At 36.3% G+C, this 18734-nt stretch overlaps 2 protein-coding genes across 2 annotated transcripts; both read right to left on the bottom strand.

The window, feature by feature from the left end:
- Window positions 16178–17776, bottom strand: LOC107642051. Its single transcript, XM_016345378.2, has 6 exons — window positions 17540–17776; window positions 17370–17456; window positions 17151–17288; window positions 16938–17059; window positions 16763–16838; window positions 16178–16683 (listed from the first exon to the last, which is right to left on the bottom strand). The coding sequence occupies exons 3-6, from the start codon at window positions 17244–17246 to the stop codon at window positions 16564–16566; spliced, it is 414 nt and encodes a 137-aa protein (XP_016200864.1). The 5' UTR covers window positions 17247–17288; window positions 17370–17456; window positions 17540–17776; the 3' UTR covers window positions 16178–16563.
- On the bottom strand, window positions 17771–18524 carry LOC110272106. The gene is made up of 2 exons (XM_021123937.1): window positions 18272–18524; window positions 17771–18176 (listed from the first exon to the last, which is right to left on the bottom strand). Exons 1-2 carry the CDS (start codon window positions 18319–18321, stop codon window positions 17771–17773), a joined length of 456 nt encoding a protein of 151 aa, XP_020979596.1. The 5' UTR covers window positions 18322–18524.

Below are 18734 nucleotides of genomic sequence, written 5' to 3'. Positions count from 1 at the left end.
AAATTCTCACCAATGAATTACATAAGTATCTCTATCCTAGTTTATGTTTTATTTAGATTTTAATTATTGAATATTCATAACCAATTGAACTCGCCTGACTGAGATTTACAAGGTGACCATAGCTTGCTTCAAGCCGACAATCTCCGTGGGATCGACCCTTACTCACGTAAGGTTTATTACTTGGACGACCCAGTGCACTTGCTGGTTAGTTGTATTGAAATTGTGAAAGAAAACCAAGATTATGAACGTGCGTATAAAGTTTTCAGCGCCGTTACCAAGGAACGAGTAATCACGATTTCGTGCACCAAGTTTTTGGCGCCGTTGCCGGGGATTGTTCGAGTTTGGACAATTGACGATTCATCTTGTTGCTCAGATTAGGTAATTTTATTTTAATTTTAAGCTTTTTATTTCTTATTTTTGAAAAAAAATACAAAAAATTTTTCTTTTTTTTCGTGTTTCCCAAAATAATTTTCGAAAAAAAAAAAACCAAAAAAATTAACAAAATCATAAAAACCAAAAATTTTTATGTTTCTTGTTTGAGTTTAGTGTCAATTTTTAAGTTTGGTGTCAATTGCATGTTTATCTCTTTCTTGCATTTTTCGAAAATTCATGCATTGCATTCTTCATGATCTTCAAGTTGTTCTTGGTAAGTCTTCTTGTTTGATCTTCATATTTTCTTGTTTTGTATCTTTTCTTGTTTTTCATATGCATTTTCAATTTGTTAGTGTCTCAAAATTAAAAATTTTTAAGTTTGGTGTCTTGCATGTCTTTCTTTTCTTAAAAATTTTCAAAAATAAGTTCTTGATGTTCATCTTGATCTTCAAAGTGTTCTTGGTGTTCATCTTGACATTCAAAGTGTTCTTGCATGTATTAGTTGTTTTGATTCATAATTTTTATGTTTTGTTTCAATTTAGTGTTTTTCTCTCTCATCATTAAAATTCAAAAATCAAAAAATATCTTTCCTCTATTCTTCTCATAAATTTTCGAAAATTGAGTTGACTTTTTCAAATTTTTTTTCAAAATTTAGTTGTTTCTTATGAGTCAAATCAAATTTTCAATTTAAAAATTCTATCTTTTTCAAATCTTTTTCAAAAATCAAATTTTTTTCATTTTTCTTTTATGATTTTCGAAAATTTCAAAATTTATTTGCAAAATCTTTTTCTTATTTCTATTTCATATTTTCGAAATTAATGCTAACAATTAATGTGATTGATTCAAAAATATTAAGTTTGTTACTTGTCTAATAAGAAAGGTTCAATCTTTAAATTTTAAAATCAAATCTTTTTGTTTCTTGTTAGTCAAGTAATCAACTTTAATTTTCAAAATAAAATCTTTTCAAAATTCTTTTTCAAATCTTTTTCAAAATAAATTTCAATCACATCTTTTTCAAAATTTAATTTCAAAATCTTTTCTAACTTCTTATCTTTTCAAAATTTGATTTTCAAATCTTTTTCAATTAACTACTTGACTTTTTGTTTGGTTTTAAAAGTTTACTATTTCAATCATATCTTTTTCAAAACTACCTAACTAATTCTCTCTCTAATTTTCGAAAATTCCTTTCCTCTTTTTCAAAATTTCATTTTAATTAACTAATTGTTTTTAATTTTAATTTAATTTAATTTCAATTTTAATTTTAGAATTTTAAATTTAATTTTAAAATATTTTTATTTTATTTTGTTTAATTTTTGAATTATTCTTCTCCCTCACCACCTTCTATTTATTTATTTAATTACTAACACCCCTCTTCATCTAAGAATTCGAACCTACTCCTCACCCTTGTGTTTGGATTCTCCTTCTTCTATTCTTTTCTTCTTCTACTCACATAAAGAAATCTCTATACTGTGACATAGAGGATTCTATATTTTCTTTTCTGTTTTCTTCTTTTTCATATGAGCAGGAACAAAGATAAGAACATTCTTGTTGAAGCTGATCCTGAACCTGAAAGAACTCTAAAGAGGAAGCTAAAGCACAACTCTCTGGAGAAAATCTGAGTGAAAATTTCGAAAAAGAAGGAGACATGGCCAAAAATAATAACAATGCAAGGAAGATGCTTGGTGACTTTACTGCACCTAATTCCAATTTACATGGAAGAAGCATCTCAATTCCTGTCATTGGAGCAAACAACTTTGAGCTTAAACCTCAATTAGTTTCTCTGATGCAACAGAACTGCAAGTTCTATGGACTTCCATTAGAAGATCCTTTTCAGTTCTTAACTAAATTCTTTGGACCATTCTGCAGGTGGATCTATTCACCTAAAGAAAACGCCTGCAGAAGCTCAAGAACTCATTGACATGGTTGCAAATAATCAATTCATGTACACTTCTGAAAGGAATCTTGTGAGTAATGGGACGCCTCAGAGGAAGGGAGTTCTTGAAATTGATACTCTGAATGCCATATTGGCTCAGAACAAAATATTGACTCAGCAAGTCAATATGATCTCTCAGAGTCTGAATGGATTGAAGGAATCATCCAACAGTACTAAAGAGGCATCTTCTGAAGAAGAAGCTTATGATCCTGAGAACCCTGCAATAGCAGAGGTGAATTACATGGGGGAACCCTATGGAAACACCTATAATCCCTCATGGAGAAATCATCCAAATTTCTCATAGAAGGATCAATAAAAGCCTCAACAAGGCTTTAATAATGGTGGAAGAAACAGGTTTAGCAATAGCAAGCCTTTTCCACCATCCGCTCAGCAACAGACAGAGAATTCTGAGCAGAACCCATCTAGCTTAGCAAATATAGTCTCTGATCTATCTAAGGCCACTCTAAGTTTCATGAATAAAATAAGGTCCTCCATTAGAAATTTGGAGGCACAAGTGGGCCAGCTGAGTAAAAGAGTCACTGAAATCCCTCCTAGTACTTTCCCAAGCAATACAGAAGAGAATCCAAAGAGAGAGTGCAAGGCCATTGATATAACCAAAATGGCCGAACCCAAAGAGGAGGAGGAGGACATGAATCCTAGTGAGGAAGACCTCCTGGTACCGTCAGTGAACAATAAGGAGTTTCCCTTAGAGGAACCAAAGGAATCTGAGGCTCATCTAGAGACCATAGAGATTCCAATGAACCTCCTTCTGCCCTTCATGAGCTCTGATGAGTATTCTTCTTCTGAAGAGAATGAGGATGTTACTGAAAAGCAAGTTGCCAAGTACCTTGGTGCAATCATGAAGCTGAATGCCAAATTATTTGGTAATGAGACATGGGAAGATGAATCTCCCTTGCTCATCAATGAACTGAGTGATCTAGATCAACTGACATTGCCTCAGAAGAAACAGGATCCTGGAAAGTTCTTAATACCTTGTACCATAGGCACCATGACCTTTGAGAAGGCTCTATGTGACCTTGGGTCAGGGATAAACCTCATGCCACTCTCTGTGATGAAGAAACTGAGAATCCTTGAGTTAAAGGCTGCCAATTTCTCATTAGAGATGGCAGACAAATCCATGAAAATGGCTTATGGACAAGTGGAGGACGTGTTAGTAAAGGTTAAAGGCCTTTACATCCCTGCTGATTTCATAATTCTAGACACTGGGAAGGATGAGGATGAATCCATTATCCTTGGAAGACCCTTCCTAGCCACAACAAGAGCTGTGATTGATGTGGACAGAGGAGAATTGATCCTTCAACTGAATGAGGACAACCTTGTCTTTAAAACTCAAGGATCTCCTTTTGTAACCATCGAGAGGAAGCATGAAAAGCTTCTCTCACTGCAGAGTCAATCAAAGCCCCCACAGTCAAACTCTAAGTTTGGTGTTGGGAGGTTCCAACCTTGCTCTGATTATCTGTGAGGCTCCATGGGAGCTCACTGTCAAGCTATTGACATTAAAGAAGCACTTGTTGGGAGGCAACCCAATGTTATTTAATCATATCTATTTTATTTTCTCTTTGTTATTTCGTGTTTTATTAGGTTGATGATCATGTGGAGTCACAAAAACTACTGAAAAATCAAAAACAAAATAAAAAACAACATTAAAAACAGCACACCCTGGAGGAGAGCAGTCTGGCATTTAAACGCCAGAAACAAGCATCTGTCTGGCGTTTAACGCCAGAAACAGGCACCAAGCTGGCGTTTAACGCCAGAAACAAGCATCTACCTGGCGTTAAACGCCAGAAACAAGCTACATTTGGGTGTTTAACGCCAGAAACAGGCAGCAGTCTGGCATTAAACGCCAGGATTGCACAGCAAGGGCGTTTTACACGCCTAATTGGAGCAGTGATGTTAAGTCCTTGGCCCCACTGGATCTGTAGACCCCACAGGATCCCCACCACTTCTTCTCCCCTCTTCACACCTTTTCATAACTCTCTTCCATAAATACCCTTCCCCAATCACCTCCATTACTCCTCCAAAACCATCATACAACCCACCTACACCCACCCAATCAAATTCAAACCATCACTATTTCCTTTTCACACATCATTACCACCTAAACCCCCCTAGCCGAACCATTCACACACCTCCATCTCCTCCATCTCTTCTTCTTCTCCTCCTTTCTTTCTTCTTTTGCTCGAGGACGAGCAAACATTTTAAGTTTGGTGTGGAAAAAGCATTGCTTTTTTTGTTTTTCCATAACCACTAATACCTCAAGGGATGCACTTCCCTCCATAGAATTATTGGGAGCAAATCAATACTTCCCTAGGAGAATTAAGTTCCAACATGGGACAACTAAGGGTGGAGCACCAAGAACACTCCATCATCCTCCATGAAATTAGAGAAGATCAAAGAGCTATGAGGGAGGAGCAAGAAAGACAAGGAAGAGACATAGAGGAGCTCAAGAGCACCATTGGTTCTTCAAGGAGAGGAAGACGCCACCCTCACTAAGGTGGACTCATTCCTTAATCTCCTTGTCTATTTATTTTCTGTTTTTCAGTTTTTGAGCCTTGTGTGTTATTTATGTTTGTGCCTTTACTACATGATCATTAGTGTCTAAGTGTCTATGCCTTAAAGTTATGAATATGAATCCATCACCTCTCTTGAATGAAAAATGTTTTAATTACAAAAGAACAAGAAGTACATGATTTCGAATTCATCCTTGAAACTAGTTTAATTATTTTGATGTGGTGACAATACTTTTTGTTTTCTGAATGAATGCTTGAACAGTGCATATGTCTTTTTGAAGTTGATGTTTATGAATGTTAAATATGTTGGCTCTTGAAGAATAAGAAAAAAAGGAGACATGTTATTTGATAATCTAAAAAATCATAAAAATAATTCTTGAAGTAAGAAAAAGCAGTGAATACAAAAGCTTGCGAAAAAAAAGAGAGAAAAATAAGTGAAAAAAAAGAGAAAAAGAACAAGCAAGCAGAAAAAGCCAAAAGCTCTTAAAACCAAAAGGCAAGAGAAAAAAGCCAATAACTCTTAAAACCAAAAGGCAAGGGTAATAAAAAGGATCCAAGGCTTTGAGCATCAGTAGATAGGAGGGCCTAAAGGAATAAAATCCTAGCCTAAGCGGCTAAACCAAGCTGTCCCTAACCATGTGCTTGTGGCGTGAAGGTGTCAAGTGAAAACTTGAGACTGAGCGGTTAAAGTCAAGGTCCAAAGCAAAAGAAGAGTGTGCTTAAGAACCTTGGACACCTCTAATTGGGGACTTTAGCAAAGCTGAGTCACAATCTAAAAAGGTTCACCCAATTATGTGTCTGTGGCATTTATGTATCTGGTGATAATACTGGAAAACAAAGTGCTTAGGACCACAGCCAAGACTCATAAAGTAGCTATGTTCAAGAATCAACATACTGAACTAGGAGAATCAATAACACAATCTGAATTCTAAGTTCCTATAGATGCCAATCATTCTGAACTTCAATAGATAAAGTGAGATGCCAAAACTATTCAAGAGGCAAAAAGCTACAAGTCCCGCTCATCTGATTGGAGCTAAGTTTTATTGATATTTTGGAATTTATAGTATATTTTCTTCTTTTTATCCTATTTGATTTTTAGTTTCTTGGGGACAAGCAACAATTTAAGTTTGGTGTTGTGATGAGCGGATAATTTATACGCTTTTTGGCATTGTTTTTACATAGTTTTCAGTATAATTTAGTTAGTTTTTAGTATATTTTTATTAGTTTTAATTAAAATTCACATTTCTGGACTTTACTATGAGTTTGTGTGTTTTTCTATGATTTCAGGTACTTTCTGGCTGAAATTGAGGGACTTGAGCAAAAATTAGATTCAGAGGTTGAAGAAGTATTGCAGATGCTGTTGGATTCTGACCTCCCTGCACTCAAAGTGGATTTTCTGGAGCTACAAAACTCCAAATGGCGCGCTCTAAATTGTGTTGGAAATTAGACATCCAGGGCTTTCCAGAAATATATAATAGTCTATACTTTGACCAAGTTTAGATGACGCAAACTGGCGTTGAACGCCAGTTCCATGCTTCATTTTGGAGTTAAACGCCAGAAACAGGTTGCAAAGTGGAGTTAAACGCCAGAAACAGGTTACAAACTGGCGTTCAACTCCAAGAGAAACTTCTACACGTGTAAAGCTCAATGCTCAGCCCAAGCACACACCAAGTGGGCCCCAGAAGTGGATTTCTGCATCATTTACTCATTTCTGTAAACTCTAGTAACTAGTTTAGTATAAATAGAACTTTTTACTATTGTATTTACATCTTTAGTTTCATCTTGAGATCACGTTTGGGGGGCTGGCCATTCGGCCATGCCTAGACCTTATCACTTATGTATTTTCAACGGTAGAGTTTCTACACTCCATAGATTAAGGTGTGGAGCTCTGTTGTTCCTCATGAATTAATACAAAGTACTACTGTTTTTCTATTCAATTCAAGCTTATTCCGCTTCTAAGATATTCATTCGCACCCAAGAACATGATGAATGTGATGATTATGTGATGCTCATCATTATTCTCACTTACGAACGCGTGCCTGACAAACACTTCCGTTCTACATGCAAACAAGCTAGAATGAGTATCTCTTAGATATCTAATACAGGGGACCGAGTCCGAGATATTAGAATCTTCGTGGTATAAGTTAGAACCCATGGATGGCCATTCTTGAGATCCGAAAAGTCTAAACCTTGTTTGTGGTATTCCGAGTAGGATCTGGGAAGGGATGGCTGTGACGAGCTTCAAACTCGCGAGTACTGGGCGTAGTGACAGACGCAAAAGGATAGTAAATCCTATTCCAGTATGATCGAGAACCGACAGATGATTAGCCATGCAGTGACAGCGCATTGGACCATTTTCACAGAGAGGATGGGATGTAGCCATTGACAACGGTGATGCCCTACATAAAGCTTGCCATGGAAAGGAGTAGGAATGGTTGGATGAAGACAGCAGGAAAGCAGAGGTTCATAGAAACGAAAGCATCTCTATATGCTTATCTGAAATTCTCACCAATGAATTACATAAGTATCTCTATCCTAGTTTATGTTTTATTTAGATTTTAATTATTGAATATTCATAACCAATTGAACTCGCCTGACTGAGATTTACAAGGTGACCATAGCTTGCTTCAAGCCGACAATCTCCGTGGGATCGACCCTTACTCACGTAAGGTTTATTACTTGGATGACCCAGTGCACTTGCTGGTTAGTTGTATCGAAATTGTGAAAGAAAACCAAGATTATGAACGTGCGTATAAAGTTTTCAGCGCCGTTACCAAGGAACGAGTAATCACGATTTCGTACACCAATTATGTAACTGTCTTTTGATTTCAGGTAGGTTTGCTTAAAGAAGTTTCATTGTTTTGTTGGAGAGGACACCAAGACGTGGTTATCTGTTGTTGGAAATTTGTTTTTATTTTTGTTATGTTGACTATTGAACCTTTAAACTTCTTTAATTGTCATATTTTAATTTCTTTTGTCGTTGAATTTCATTGAATCAAGACTTTTGTTAGTTATGGTGTACTTGTATTCTATAATTTCAATGTTATCACTTTGTGAAATAGTATGTGGTTATTGTTTGAATTGATTGTAAAACCAAACAAACTGAACCAAACCAAACCGATTTCAATTGGTTTGGTTTGGTTCAGATGGTCTCGATAAAAAACCGAACCAAATCGAACCGCAATTTAATTAATTGATTGGATTGGATGACTTTTTTCTCAAAAACCGAACCAAACTGCACCGCAAACACCCCTAATAATAATTAGCACTATAAAAACGATATGGTGCTTTCCAATTTAAATTTGATAAAGTAATTTTTAATTTAAATTAAAAGAAAAGCCGCACATAATATGGTGTTTTTTTTCAAGTGAACACTCAATTTAGTCTTCAACAAATTTTATATTAGATACTTTATTCTCTAACAAATTTTTATTCTCTAAAAAGCATTTAGAATTAATCTCTTCAGACAAATTAATCTCTCAATCACTTTAAATCAATTTTTCAATATACATGATGAATAAATAAGTTCCTAACATTTTATTATAAAACAATTACATTCTAAAAAAATGTACTCTAAAGCATATTAATCCTTCAAAACGACTCAAGAACCAATCTGTCCAACAGAAAAAATTCTTGAAGACTTTTAGAGAATAAAAATTTGTTGGAGACCTTAGATATCAATTTGGATATTTATTTATTTATTTTTGGACACAATTTGATGAGCAACAAATTCAAGTCGATCTAAAATCCTCCTAGAAGGAGAAGGTGCCTAGTAGAGAAAATTACTTTTGTATTCAACTAAATTCAACAAGAACTTAAATGCAATGACTTTATGAAATCACTAAGCCTCTATAGTGCTCAGGGACGGATTTACTCAACACCTAGTGGGGGCAACTACCCCTAGTGAATTTGAAAAAATTAATTAGTAGTTCTTAGTGAATTGTCTAATTCCCCCCACCCCCCATCCAATTCATTTTGACCCCACTCCCTACCCTCCAAATCCCTAACGGGCCAACCCCCTTCTCCTTCTCCCCTTTTTTAATTTTGTTCCTCTGCTCTAGCCTCCAACCTCCGCTTTCAGACTCCATCTCTCCAGAGTTACTGTCGTCTGCCACCACTCTCCTACTCCGCTAGTTTCTCTGTCGCTGTCCCGTTCAGCCTTTCTCTCGCGTCAGCTCCGTCGGTTCCTCCTTGCATCACCGCGTGCCCACGTCTGGTTCTGCCGCTGCGTTCTTTCAGCGTCTGGTGAGGTCTTCTTCTTCTTCTTCTTCTTCTTCTTCTTCTTCTTCTTCTTCTTCTTCTTCTTCTTCTTCTTCTTCTTCTTCTTCTTCTTCTTCTTCTTCTTCTTCTTCTTCTTCTTCTTCTTCTTCCTCGGTCTTCACAGCTTCAAGCCTTCAATCCTCATCTGGTTCTGTCTTCCCGTTCCTTCGGCGTCTGGATCTGGTTCTATCTTCAGCAGTTCAGGGTGCGGGGTGTCGCTGGTTCTGCCGCTGGGTGCCGCTGGTTCTGCCGCTGGTTCTGTCACTGGGTGCCTAGGTCCTGGATGCCGCTGGTTCTGCTGTTGGGTACTGCTTATGATTTGTGTGGTTCTGCCGTTGCGTACCTGCGTTCCTCTTCTCAGTCTTCGGGATTTGTACCTACGTTCCTCTTCTGCTGCTTATGATTTGGTTAGGTCTTAGCCTCTTAGATGGTATTTGTGTTGGTTTTCTTAGCCTTTTGGTCATAATTCATATAGTTAGTTTACTTAGTTGCTTCATTCAGTTTTTATTCTCATTTGCTGCATTGTTATTAATTTGATATAGTTCATTAATTTGTTCTGATGTGATTGAATTTATTCTGATGTAATTGTGTTCTGATAGAGTTCTGATGTAATTGTTTGTTACTTTGTTAATTAACAATTGTGTTCTGATGGAATTCTAATGGAGTTCTGATGTAATTGTGTTCTGATGGAGAAATATTTTATACTGAATTTATATTTTATTAATTGATCAATTTTGTTATTTTGTGAATTTCGTTATTAATGGAATTCAAGTTAATTTTGTTATTTTATTAATTGATGTAATTTTGTTCTGATGTAATTTGTATTTGTTACTTTACTAATTGATCAATTTTGTATTTATAATTTTATACTGAACTTCTCAATTTGTATTGAATTGTGAATTAATTTAGGTTTATAATTTTATTCTATGAGTAATGGAGAAATATTTCAAAAGAACATCATTGGAGATTGGATCCCAAAACAATTCATCGACTTCTTCTAACAAGAGGAGGTTTTTAGAATTCGAAGTAGAGAGTCTCGTAGCAGATCCAGGACAACGACCAAAGATTTCAAGTTATCATCCAAATGACAGAGATAAAGTTAGATGTGAATATTTGCAAAAAGGTCCTTGTCAACCAAGGACTCATGATTTTCGGCAAACTGCTTGTGGTTCTTCTTTTCGAAGATTTAATCCTAATTGGTTTGATGATTATGGTAATTGGTTAGAGTATAGTATATCAAAAGATGTTGTTTTTGTCTTTGTTGTTATCTTATGAAACTTGAGACTAAAGGTGGCGATGCTTTTGTAACCAATGGCTTTTCAAATTGGAAAAAAAAGGAGAGATTACAAACTCATGTTGGGATTCATGATAGTGCTCATAATCAAGCTTCGAGAAAATGTGAAGCACTTATGAAACCAAAATAACACATTAGTGCTGCTATTGAAAAACAATCTGAGCAAGCTAAAAAGAATTATCAAATTCATTTGATAGCCACAATTGATTGTATTAGATTTCTTTTGCGACAAGGATTGGCCTTTCGTGGTAATGATGAGACAGATGATTCTGTTAATCAAGGAAATTTTTTGGAACTTCTAAACTTTCTTGTGCAACATAATGAAGAGATTGATCGTGCTTTCAAAAATGCTCGTGGGAATCTTAAACTAAGAGCTCCCTCAATTCAAAAAGATATTGTAAGAGCTATTGCAAGTGAAACGACAAAAGTTATTGTTAATGATCCTGGGGATAAATTGTTTGTTATTTTGGTTGATAAAGCCCGCGACATTTCTATTAAGGAGCAAATGTCAGTTTTTTTAAGGTATGTGAATAAAGAAGGGCAAGTTAGGGAGCATTTTTTGGATCTTGTTCATATTTCTAATACTAATGCTTTATCTCTAAAATTAGCATTGGAGTCATTATTAGCAACATATAATTTAAGTTTATCAAGAGTACGTGGCCAAGGATATGATGGTGCAAGTAATATGCAAGGAGAATTTAATGGTTTGAAAACTTTGATATTGAAAGAAAATTCTTATGCTTTCTATGTACATTGCTTTGCTCACCAACTTCAGTTAGCTCTTGCAACGGTTGTAAAAAAACAAGTTGAAATTGCTTTGCTTTTTAATTTGTTAACCAATTTGTGCAATGTTGTTAGAGTTTCGTGTAAATGAAGAGATATGCTTCGTGATAGTCAGATGACTAAGACAATTGAAGCATTACAAAGTGGAGAAATTGTTAGTGGATATGGTTTGAATCAAGAAATAGCTTGTCTGAATCCAAGACACTGAAATTGCTAGATAGACAACTTCAAGAACTCAACAATCGTTTTACAGAGGTGAATACTGAATTACTTCTTTGTATAGCTTGTCTGAATCCAAGACACTCATTTCTTGTGTTTGATAAGGAGAAGTTAATCCAGTTAGCTCAATTCTATCCATTAGAATTTTTTTCTACTCAACTTTTGGCACTTGATAGTCAACTTGAGAACTTCATACTAGATGTGCATTCTGATGATCAATTCTCAAACTTAAATGGGATTGGTGCTCTTTCTCAGAAATTGGTTGAGACTCGAAAAAATATTGTTTATCCATTAGTGTTTCTTCTTTTGAAGTTAGCTTTAGTTTTGCCTGTAGCAACTGCATCAGTTGAAAGAACTTTTTCTGCTATGAACATCATAAAGAGTCGGCTTTGCAACCGTATGGGAGATGAATTTTTAAATGATTATTTAGTGACATACATAGAAAGAGAGACATTTGATTGTATTGACAATGAAAAGATTATTCAAAATAACAGCAACCAATAAGCCTTGTAAATAGTTGCATTAAAGAAAGTTTTAGTAAAAAATTATTTTTATAGGTTTCTCTCCATGTCATGACCACAAAAATTGTTATCTTTCTTGTCATACTACTGCATTTAACTTCTCTTTTACTTGTCTAGCTTATAATAAATTTAACCTTCATGTACTCTTTTGTACTCTAATTTGGAGGCCCAGTAATTCTAATTAGTAATAATAAGTTTGAACACATAATTACTGGTATCAAGCCACAATAAGGTCGTAAAGAAAAGCCAAATAAGTAATGTTATCAAAACACAATATAGTAATAATAAGTAGTCCTTGGACATATGTTACTAGTGCAAAAGGTGGTCCGATTGAAACATAAGAAATGCATACTCCTAATACAACAAGTTTGAAAAATGCCATTTATTGCTCCGCAATCTGCCAGATCTACTTCAGTTTCGGCATCCAATGCCTCACCTCATTGAATGGAGCCATCAGTAATGCAAGTGCCGTGTGCACTCTGACCATGTATTCATCCATATGCAACATAAACTCAAAAATTTTTTGGAGAATACTAAAGCATAAGATGGGGTTCCCCTTCGTAAACAAAGATTAATGTTTGTAGTGGTTATTGACCTACTTTGTGATGAAGATTATGTTGAAACGTATCACCTATAGCCATCCAGTTTAGAACTAAAACAGCTTATGTGTTACTATCACGGTGAACTTGTTAATCACTCAAGTTGCCTTGCCAAAAAGTCCACAAGGCATGTTCAAAAAATAAAACAGAAAGACTATAATTTTTTTCCAAAAATATTACTCGTGATCTCATGTTTTAGACGAAAGCTGGATATTATTCAGCAAGTTCAGTTACTGCTCTATTACCGTTGTTGGCAAGAAGGAACTCTCTCCACTGGTGAGATTCTGAAGTTCATAAGGTCGCCGGTTATCCTAGAAAACTCAATTGGGTATGACGGGTTGCTAATCATGTGAGACACCGTATCTCCCTACACAGAAATGGGATTCGAGAATTATAAACAATACCAATCAGATTGTGCCGAGCCAACGAGACAATTTAGGGGAAAGCCATTTTACCAAATTGCGCACGGAAGCACTCTTGTTTATGCTCTCTTCTTCACTGGTGCATGAGTCCAAAAGATATATCACTCCCTCTCTAAATCCGATCACCGCAAGATACCAGTGGCCTGAATGTTCTTTAATCAGGAAGTAGCCCTACATCAAAATAGGCAGTTTGAAATGAATTAGTAGAGTTGTCAATACCTAACAAGGGAGGGAGGAAGAAGCATACTCACATAATGCAGGGTCATAGATGGCTTCAACCAAATTTCCTTGTAGCTGTTAATCAGTTCCATTACCAATTTAACTTCGCGTACATCCCTCTATAAATGTTACAGGTCGTTAGTAGAAAACATATGTTTCAACACCAGCCAAAAATAGGGAAGGTTTCTTTACCGCGAAAGATGGTGGCAAGCTCCAGAAATGTCTACCATCGAGGCCATCATTAGAAAGGGTCATTCTCATTGCAAATGCATGGAAAAAATCAACGTCCGGAATTTGACCCAGATGCAAAGTCCCAAAATAGTACCTCCTTAGAATGCAATCCCGAAACCTGACAAGCTCCTCGAAGGAAATGGGTCATGGATTTAACTGAAGTTCCACCAAATCTTACTCGTCAATTCATCAAAATAACTTACTCTGGGTCGCCATCGTGTTTGAAAACGTATGCCACCACCAATGATTGCAGTTGATTAAGCTTGTTCTCGCTCAGCCTAACCAAGTTTTCAGGAGAGGTCTGTTCAATACATCGGCCACTTCCCATGTTTATGAGGCTCCCGAACAGCTTTACTAATGTAGTAGAGGCGCTCTCGGATAGACCTCCGTTCATCGCAAGGCCTCTAGTGGTTGGCACACCATGAATAATTAGAGAAGGGAGCGATGACGGCTGCATAAATGGTCGTAACATGGATCCCATTCGGGGCAAGTTCGATTGTGCACAGCCTATTGCATTCCCAGCGTTTGTGGGCGGCCGACCAATGACAGGGGGTCGAGGATTGAAAGGGACTCCACCTGCGACATCAACACTTCCTCCACCCAAGAAGGATGACATCGACGGTGACGGCAAGTGGTTACTCTTCCTTGAGATTGATTTTTGCTCATCGAATCATTTGACACGCAATGGCGTGTGCATTGTACCCTGTGCCACATCACACTTTCCCTGGAGAAGATTATAGGGGCATGAAATTAGGTATCTCCAGGAGGAATATTTGTTTACATAACAAATTCTGTACCCAATCAAATCCAAAAATATTGATGGAAACCAATATTAGCCCAATCGCGAGGTTTGGTACTCCCTTTTTCCTATTTTTTTCATGTACTCAATTGTTTTGGCCCAAATTTTTATTCCCAATTTTTTGTTACATCATTCCATCAAGGAAACAATTTTTTAACGTGAAGTTTTTTTCCTTACAAAAGAAATAAAACAAAAAAAATTAACCTTTTTTTTGTCCCAAAAAAATCTAATTTATTCACAAAAGTTTTTTCAACGAAAGAAAAGAGCAAAATAAAAAAAAGTTGGTCAATCTGCCTCTAGAAAAATATTTACATCAAATACTAATTTCAGTATTAGGTTATATGATTACCTAAATGAAGTTTCTACATTTATTTGAAAAGGAAAAGCAAAAGAAAAAATATTTTTCAATCTGGCCCACACAAACAATAAGAGGAAGCAAAAGATAAAATGCATTTTCCAAATGAGCACATTATAAACTTCCATGGACAAGGTAGGAAACATATTAAGAGGATGCAACCGTGTGTGTACCTTGGCAGTGAAATTTACTTGGTTGGTTGTCTTTTGGCCTTTCCAAGGTGGAGCACAGTACCTCGCCACATTTGGGTGGTTTGTTTTGGTGTCGTCGTCGTCAGGAATACATATAAACACATTAGTATTCTGGTCTCCGACGGCGTGTTTCTGTGTTCTTGCCTTCTTAGATGCTCCAGCAACCTCAACATGATATGTCTCTATTTCAGTTAAGTATTCCAACATTGTTTGCTCATTTCGTTGAGCAGGAGAGCATAGGAGTTGGACAACACGGTCATGTTCCTGCAGCCGTCCTTCAAAAGCTTCAACCTTAGACGTCAAAACCTCAACCGCTGCCGTAAGAGCTTTCAAAGTGGCCATCAACTCCACATTATTGAGAGGTGGAGGAGGCTGCATTCCACAAACACCTCGAACACTCAGTATTTTAATGTAAGTACGTAATAATGCATGTAATGACATAAGGCACTAACCTGCTCAGACTTCTGCGTTAGCGTTGTGAGGCCTATTATATCTGGGGAGTCTTCCAGCAGCTTCAAGTTGTTCTCCCCTAGTACAGATCCCTCAACGACCGTGGTTGTTGCTGTTGCTGTCGGTGGAGGGTCATCTTGTGGGTGTGTTGATGAGCCTTCGCACATAGGCATTTGCTCTTTCGAACCTATAAGCTAATGGAAGCAAAGAAAATAGTTGCCTTCTAACTTGCTTGTTCCTTCTTTTATAGGAATACCTCCTAAGTGGACTAAAGAATGTCACACTTGCCTGGCCACGAGACAATACCAAAGCATTGCCATTAACATCAACGGAAGCCGCGAGAAGTGGATAAAGATGAAGACAAGGTTTTGCTCATAGTATGCTATTGGCCATAGTCAACCTTTGTATACAGGTGATATGTAACATCAATAGAAAAGCACAATCTTCAAAAATCTGGCTATCACATTTTGGCACCCTGCCTTTGTTTCAGTACTTTATCCACTGCCAATGAATAATACAACTTAGGATTCATTTTGTAGCTACTAGTTAATTAATAATAGTGTTATCCCTAATTGCACAGACTCACCTTTTAGATGCGATTTTTTTTACTGAATGAACATAAAAAAAAATAATTCACATGAAAAAAATAATTCAATTCATTTAACATTAAATTAACATATCAAACATTCATTTTCTTCCTATTATTAAAAATACTTTAGATTAGAAACATGTCCATGAAGTCTCATAAAATTATAATTTTTACAAATTTATAGAAAAAAACTTTTGTCCAAGTACAACTTTTTAATTATTTAAAAAATATCTATCCCTCTCATAAAATTATTTTCTACAATACAATCAGAGTTTGTATTTTTTAAAACTATATATAACTCCTATGAAAATATATTTATCTAAGTCACACTTGAGTATAAATTTTATAAGAATGAAAAGGTGGGTGGACGATGGCCCAAGTGTTTTTCATATCTATATTTTGTCTTATTCATGTCATCACCAAACCCTATACAGATATATTTTAAAGAAATGATATTCCCTCCAGAGTCAACTTCACCAACTAACTCATTTCTAATGATAAAGTTACATTGAAATAACAAATACAAGGGAACATGTTCTGAAACTCTAACTAGTGAGACAAAATGCATTAAATGCTTACAAGTTACAACAGACAAAGTGGCTCTCGAAACATATTTCAGCTGACTACAATAAACAAAGTGGCTCTTGGAGCATATTTCAGCCCACACTACCTTATGCCAGTCATGAGCGTACAAACTATCATGAGTTCGAATGAGGAATGTAAAAACTTTTAACATTATTTACCCTAAACCTACACTACATTGATGTCCCTTCCTTGAAATTTATGGCTGCGTGCTCAAGTAGAATCACCCTTCTGCCAGCATTGTGCCCATAGCCTAATGAGCCCTCCGATAGCATTGAATGGTCCAACGGCAACGGACACAGCAGTTCTGCCTCTCAGGGTCGAGTCGTCAAGCTGTGTGGGAAGTTAACACTAAGTGAAACTTTTCTATGAAAAAAATCAAGAATTTGTGTCACATAAGATTTGTACTAACCACTCCACTAATGTCAAGGGAATTAAAGCAACCTTCCGGGTCCAACCATGATATAACCCACACGCCAGAACTATCACTGCGAACATGCATTCGTTAACTATTAGTGAGTAAATTAATCTTTTGCTTAAATAGATAATAAACAGCCTTATGATGATAAATGTTGGGTTGGTATAACCTTGTGTTGCAATTTGGAATGCCTTGTCCTCTGCGAATCGGCCAATCCTTAAGATTATTAAGTGTGTTTACTTTAAGAGGACCATACACAGGCGATGTCATCAGATCATGGATTCTCCCGAGCTGAAACATCCAACATGCAATGCACAATCTAAGGAGTAAGTCATATTTAATCTATAGCTTAAAAACGAACAAGGTATAGTTGAAGACTCACAATGTCTTTCATAAGTTGTTCCCTACCAGGTATCATATTGGCATCCGAATAAGAGTCCAAATGGTAGGCAGCTTTATCCACGAAATCAACCACCATACAATACCATTGCCCCAAAATGTCCTCAATTGGAACAAATATCTGATTCAATATGTACAACATGAAGTTCAACACCTTCAATATGGGACAATTTGGCAGATATAATAGAATGTAGAAACTCACGTGGTTAACAAAACGACTAGGTTTCACCCAAAATAGAATGTATGTCTCTGTGAGTTCCTCTAGTGGCAATCCCTTGGCGACGTCTTCCTGAAATGGAATCCAAGGTCATTATCAGAGACTCACATCACAAACCATTAATTAATGATACAGGCCAATTATGCTCCACATACGGCAAAAGCAGGTGGGAGGCACCAAAAGAACGAATGCCTAACATGCTGAATTGAACATGTGTTTCACATTGCTACCATTTCAACAACCCTCCCATCTATAGGTCGTCCAGGTATCAACGTTTGAATATGTCACCTTGTGAGTCGATATTGGAGCATTCTGACAAGGGTTTCCCTAAATTGAAGCAAACGTTAAAGGGAGTCACACATAACAAATGAAGCAAATAATCATCATCACATACTCATTAGACATGCACATAAATGCTCTACTTCAATGTAAATCACTATTGCATATAAATGTTCTAGAATATGAAATTTTACCCGCGTTGTGTTGCAGGCAGTAGCAGCTCTTGAACGCTTTGTCGGCGCTGATCCAGTGCATCGCCTATCCAGTGAGTGGAAGAGCCTCCTTCCTTTTAGTATCGGGGCTGTCAGTGGCTGCGACAGGTTGTTCTCCTTCGAGTCAACTGTAATAGTTAGGATTTCTAGAGAAAGGGTTGGAGCTTTGCTTGGAATGAAGGAGTCGCGTAAGATGGTGGCATCTCTACGATTCGTCGATTTAGAAACATCATTAGCAATAGCTTGCACATTTTTAGTGTGTCCATGCAAAACAAAGGTAGCAGCGGAATCATCTTCTTCCCTACAAAAGTGTTAATATAGTATAGAAGATTATTACCATGGATGGAAAAAAAAGACCATGCACATAAAATGCATTTCAAAATAGCATTCATCCACTTGAGATTTCGCTGCTGGGAAGCAATTGTGCATGGTTTGGATGGAAACATGTCTTTGTACCTAGTAGACCACTTGAATATAGATGAAAGAGAAAAAAATAATTAGTATTGGGCACATAAACCTCCAAATTAAGTGTGGAATATATAGTGATACTACTCTCCCAACATATGAGACTATTGGATAATACCCATCGTATAATGTTGCACTATATTAGACCAGTGGACACTACCATTATTTTATTTTGCATGTCAAACTAGGCTTCACACCAACAACCAGGTGTCCTATTGTGTAATAACATATATTTTATTGTAATTCATAGTAAATTTATAATCACATGCATTTAACTTAACATGAATTCATGGTATAACAATATTTATATTAATAGTAAAAGTATAAATTATGAATACAACTAAAGATCTAACAGCAGAAGTATTTATATTTATGAGTCTTATTAATATTATTT

Source organism: Arachis ipaensis, chromosome B05, assembly GCF_000816755.2.
Source record: "Arachis ipaensis cultivar K30076 chromosome B05, Araip1.1, whole genome shotgun sequence".
Lineage (NCBI taxonomy): Eukaryota > Viridiplantae > Streptophyta > Magnoliopsida > Fabales > Fabaceae > Arachis > Arachis ipaensis.
Note: the sequence above shows the minus strand (reverse complement) of the source record. Positions and strands in the feature narration are given on the sequence as shown.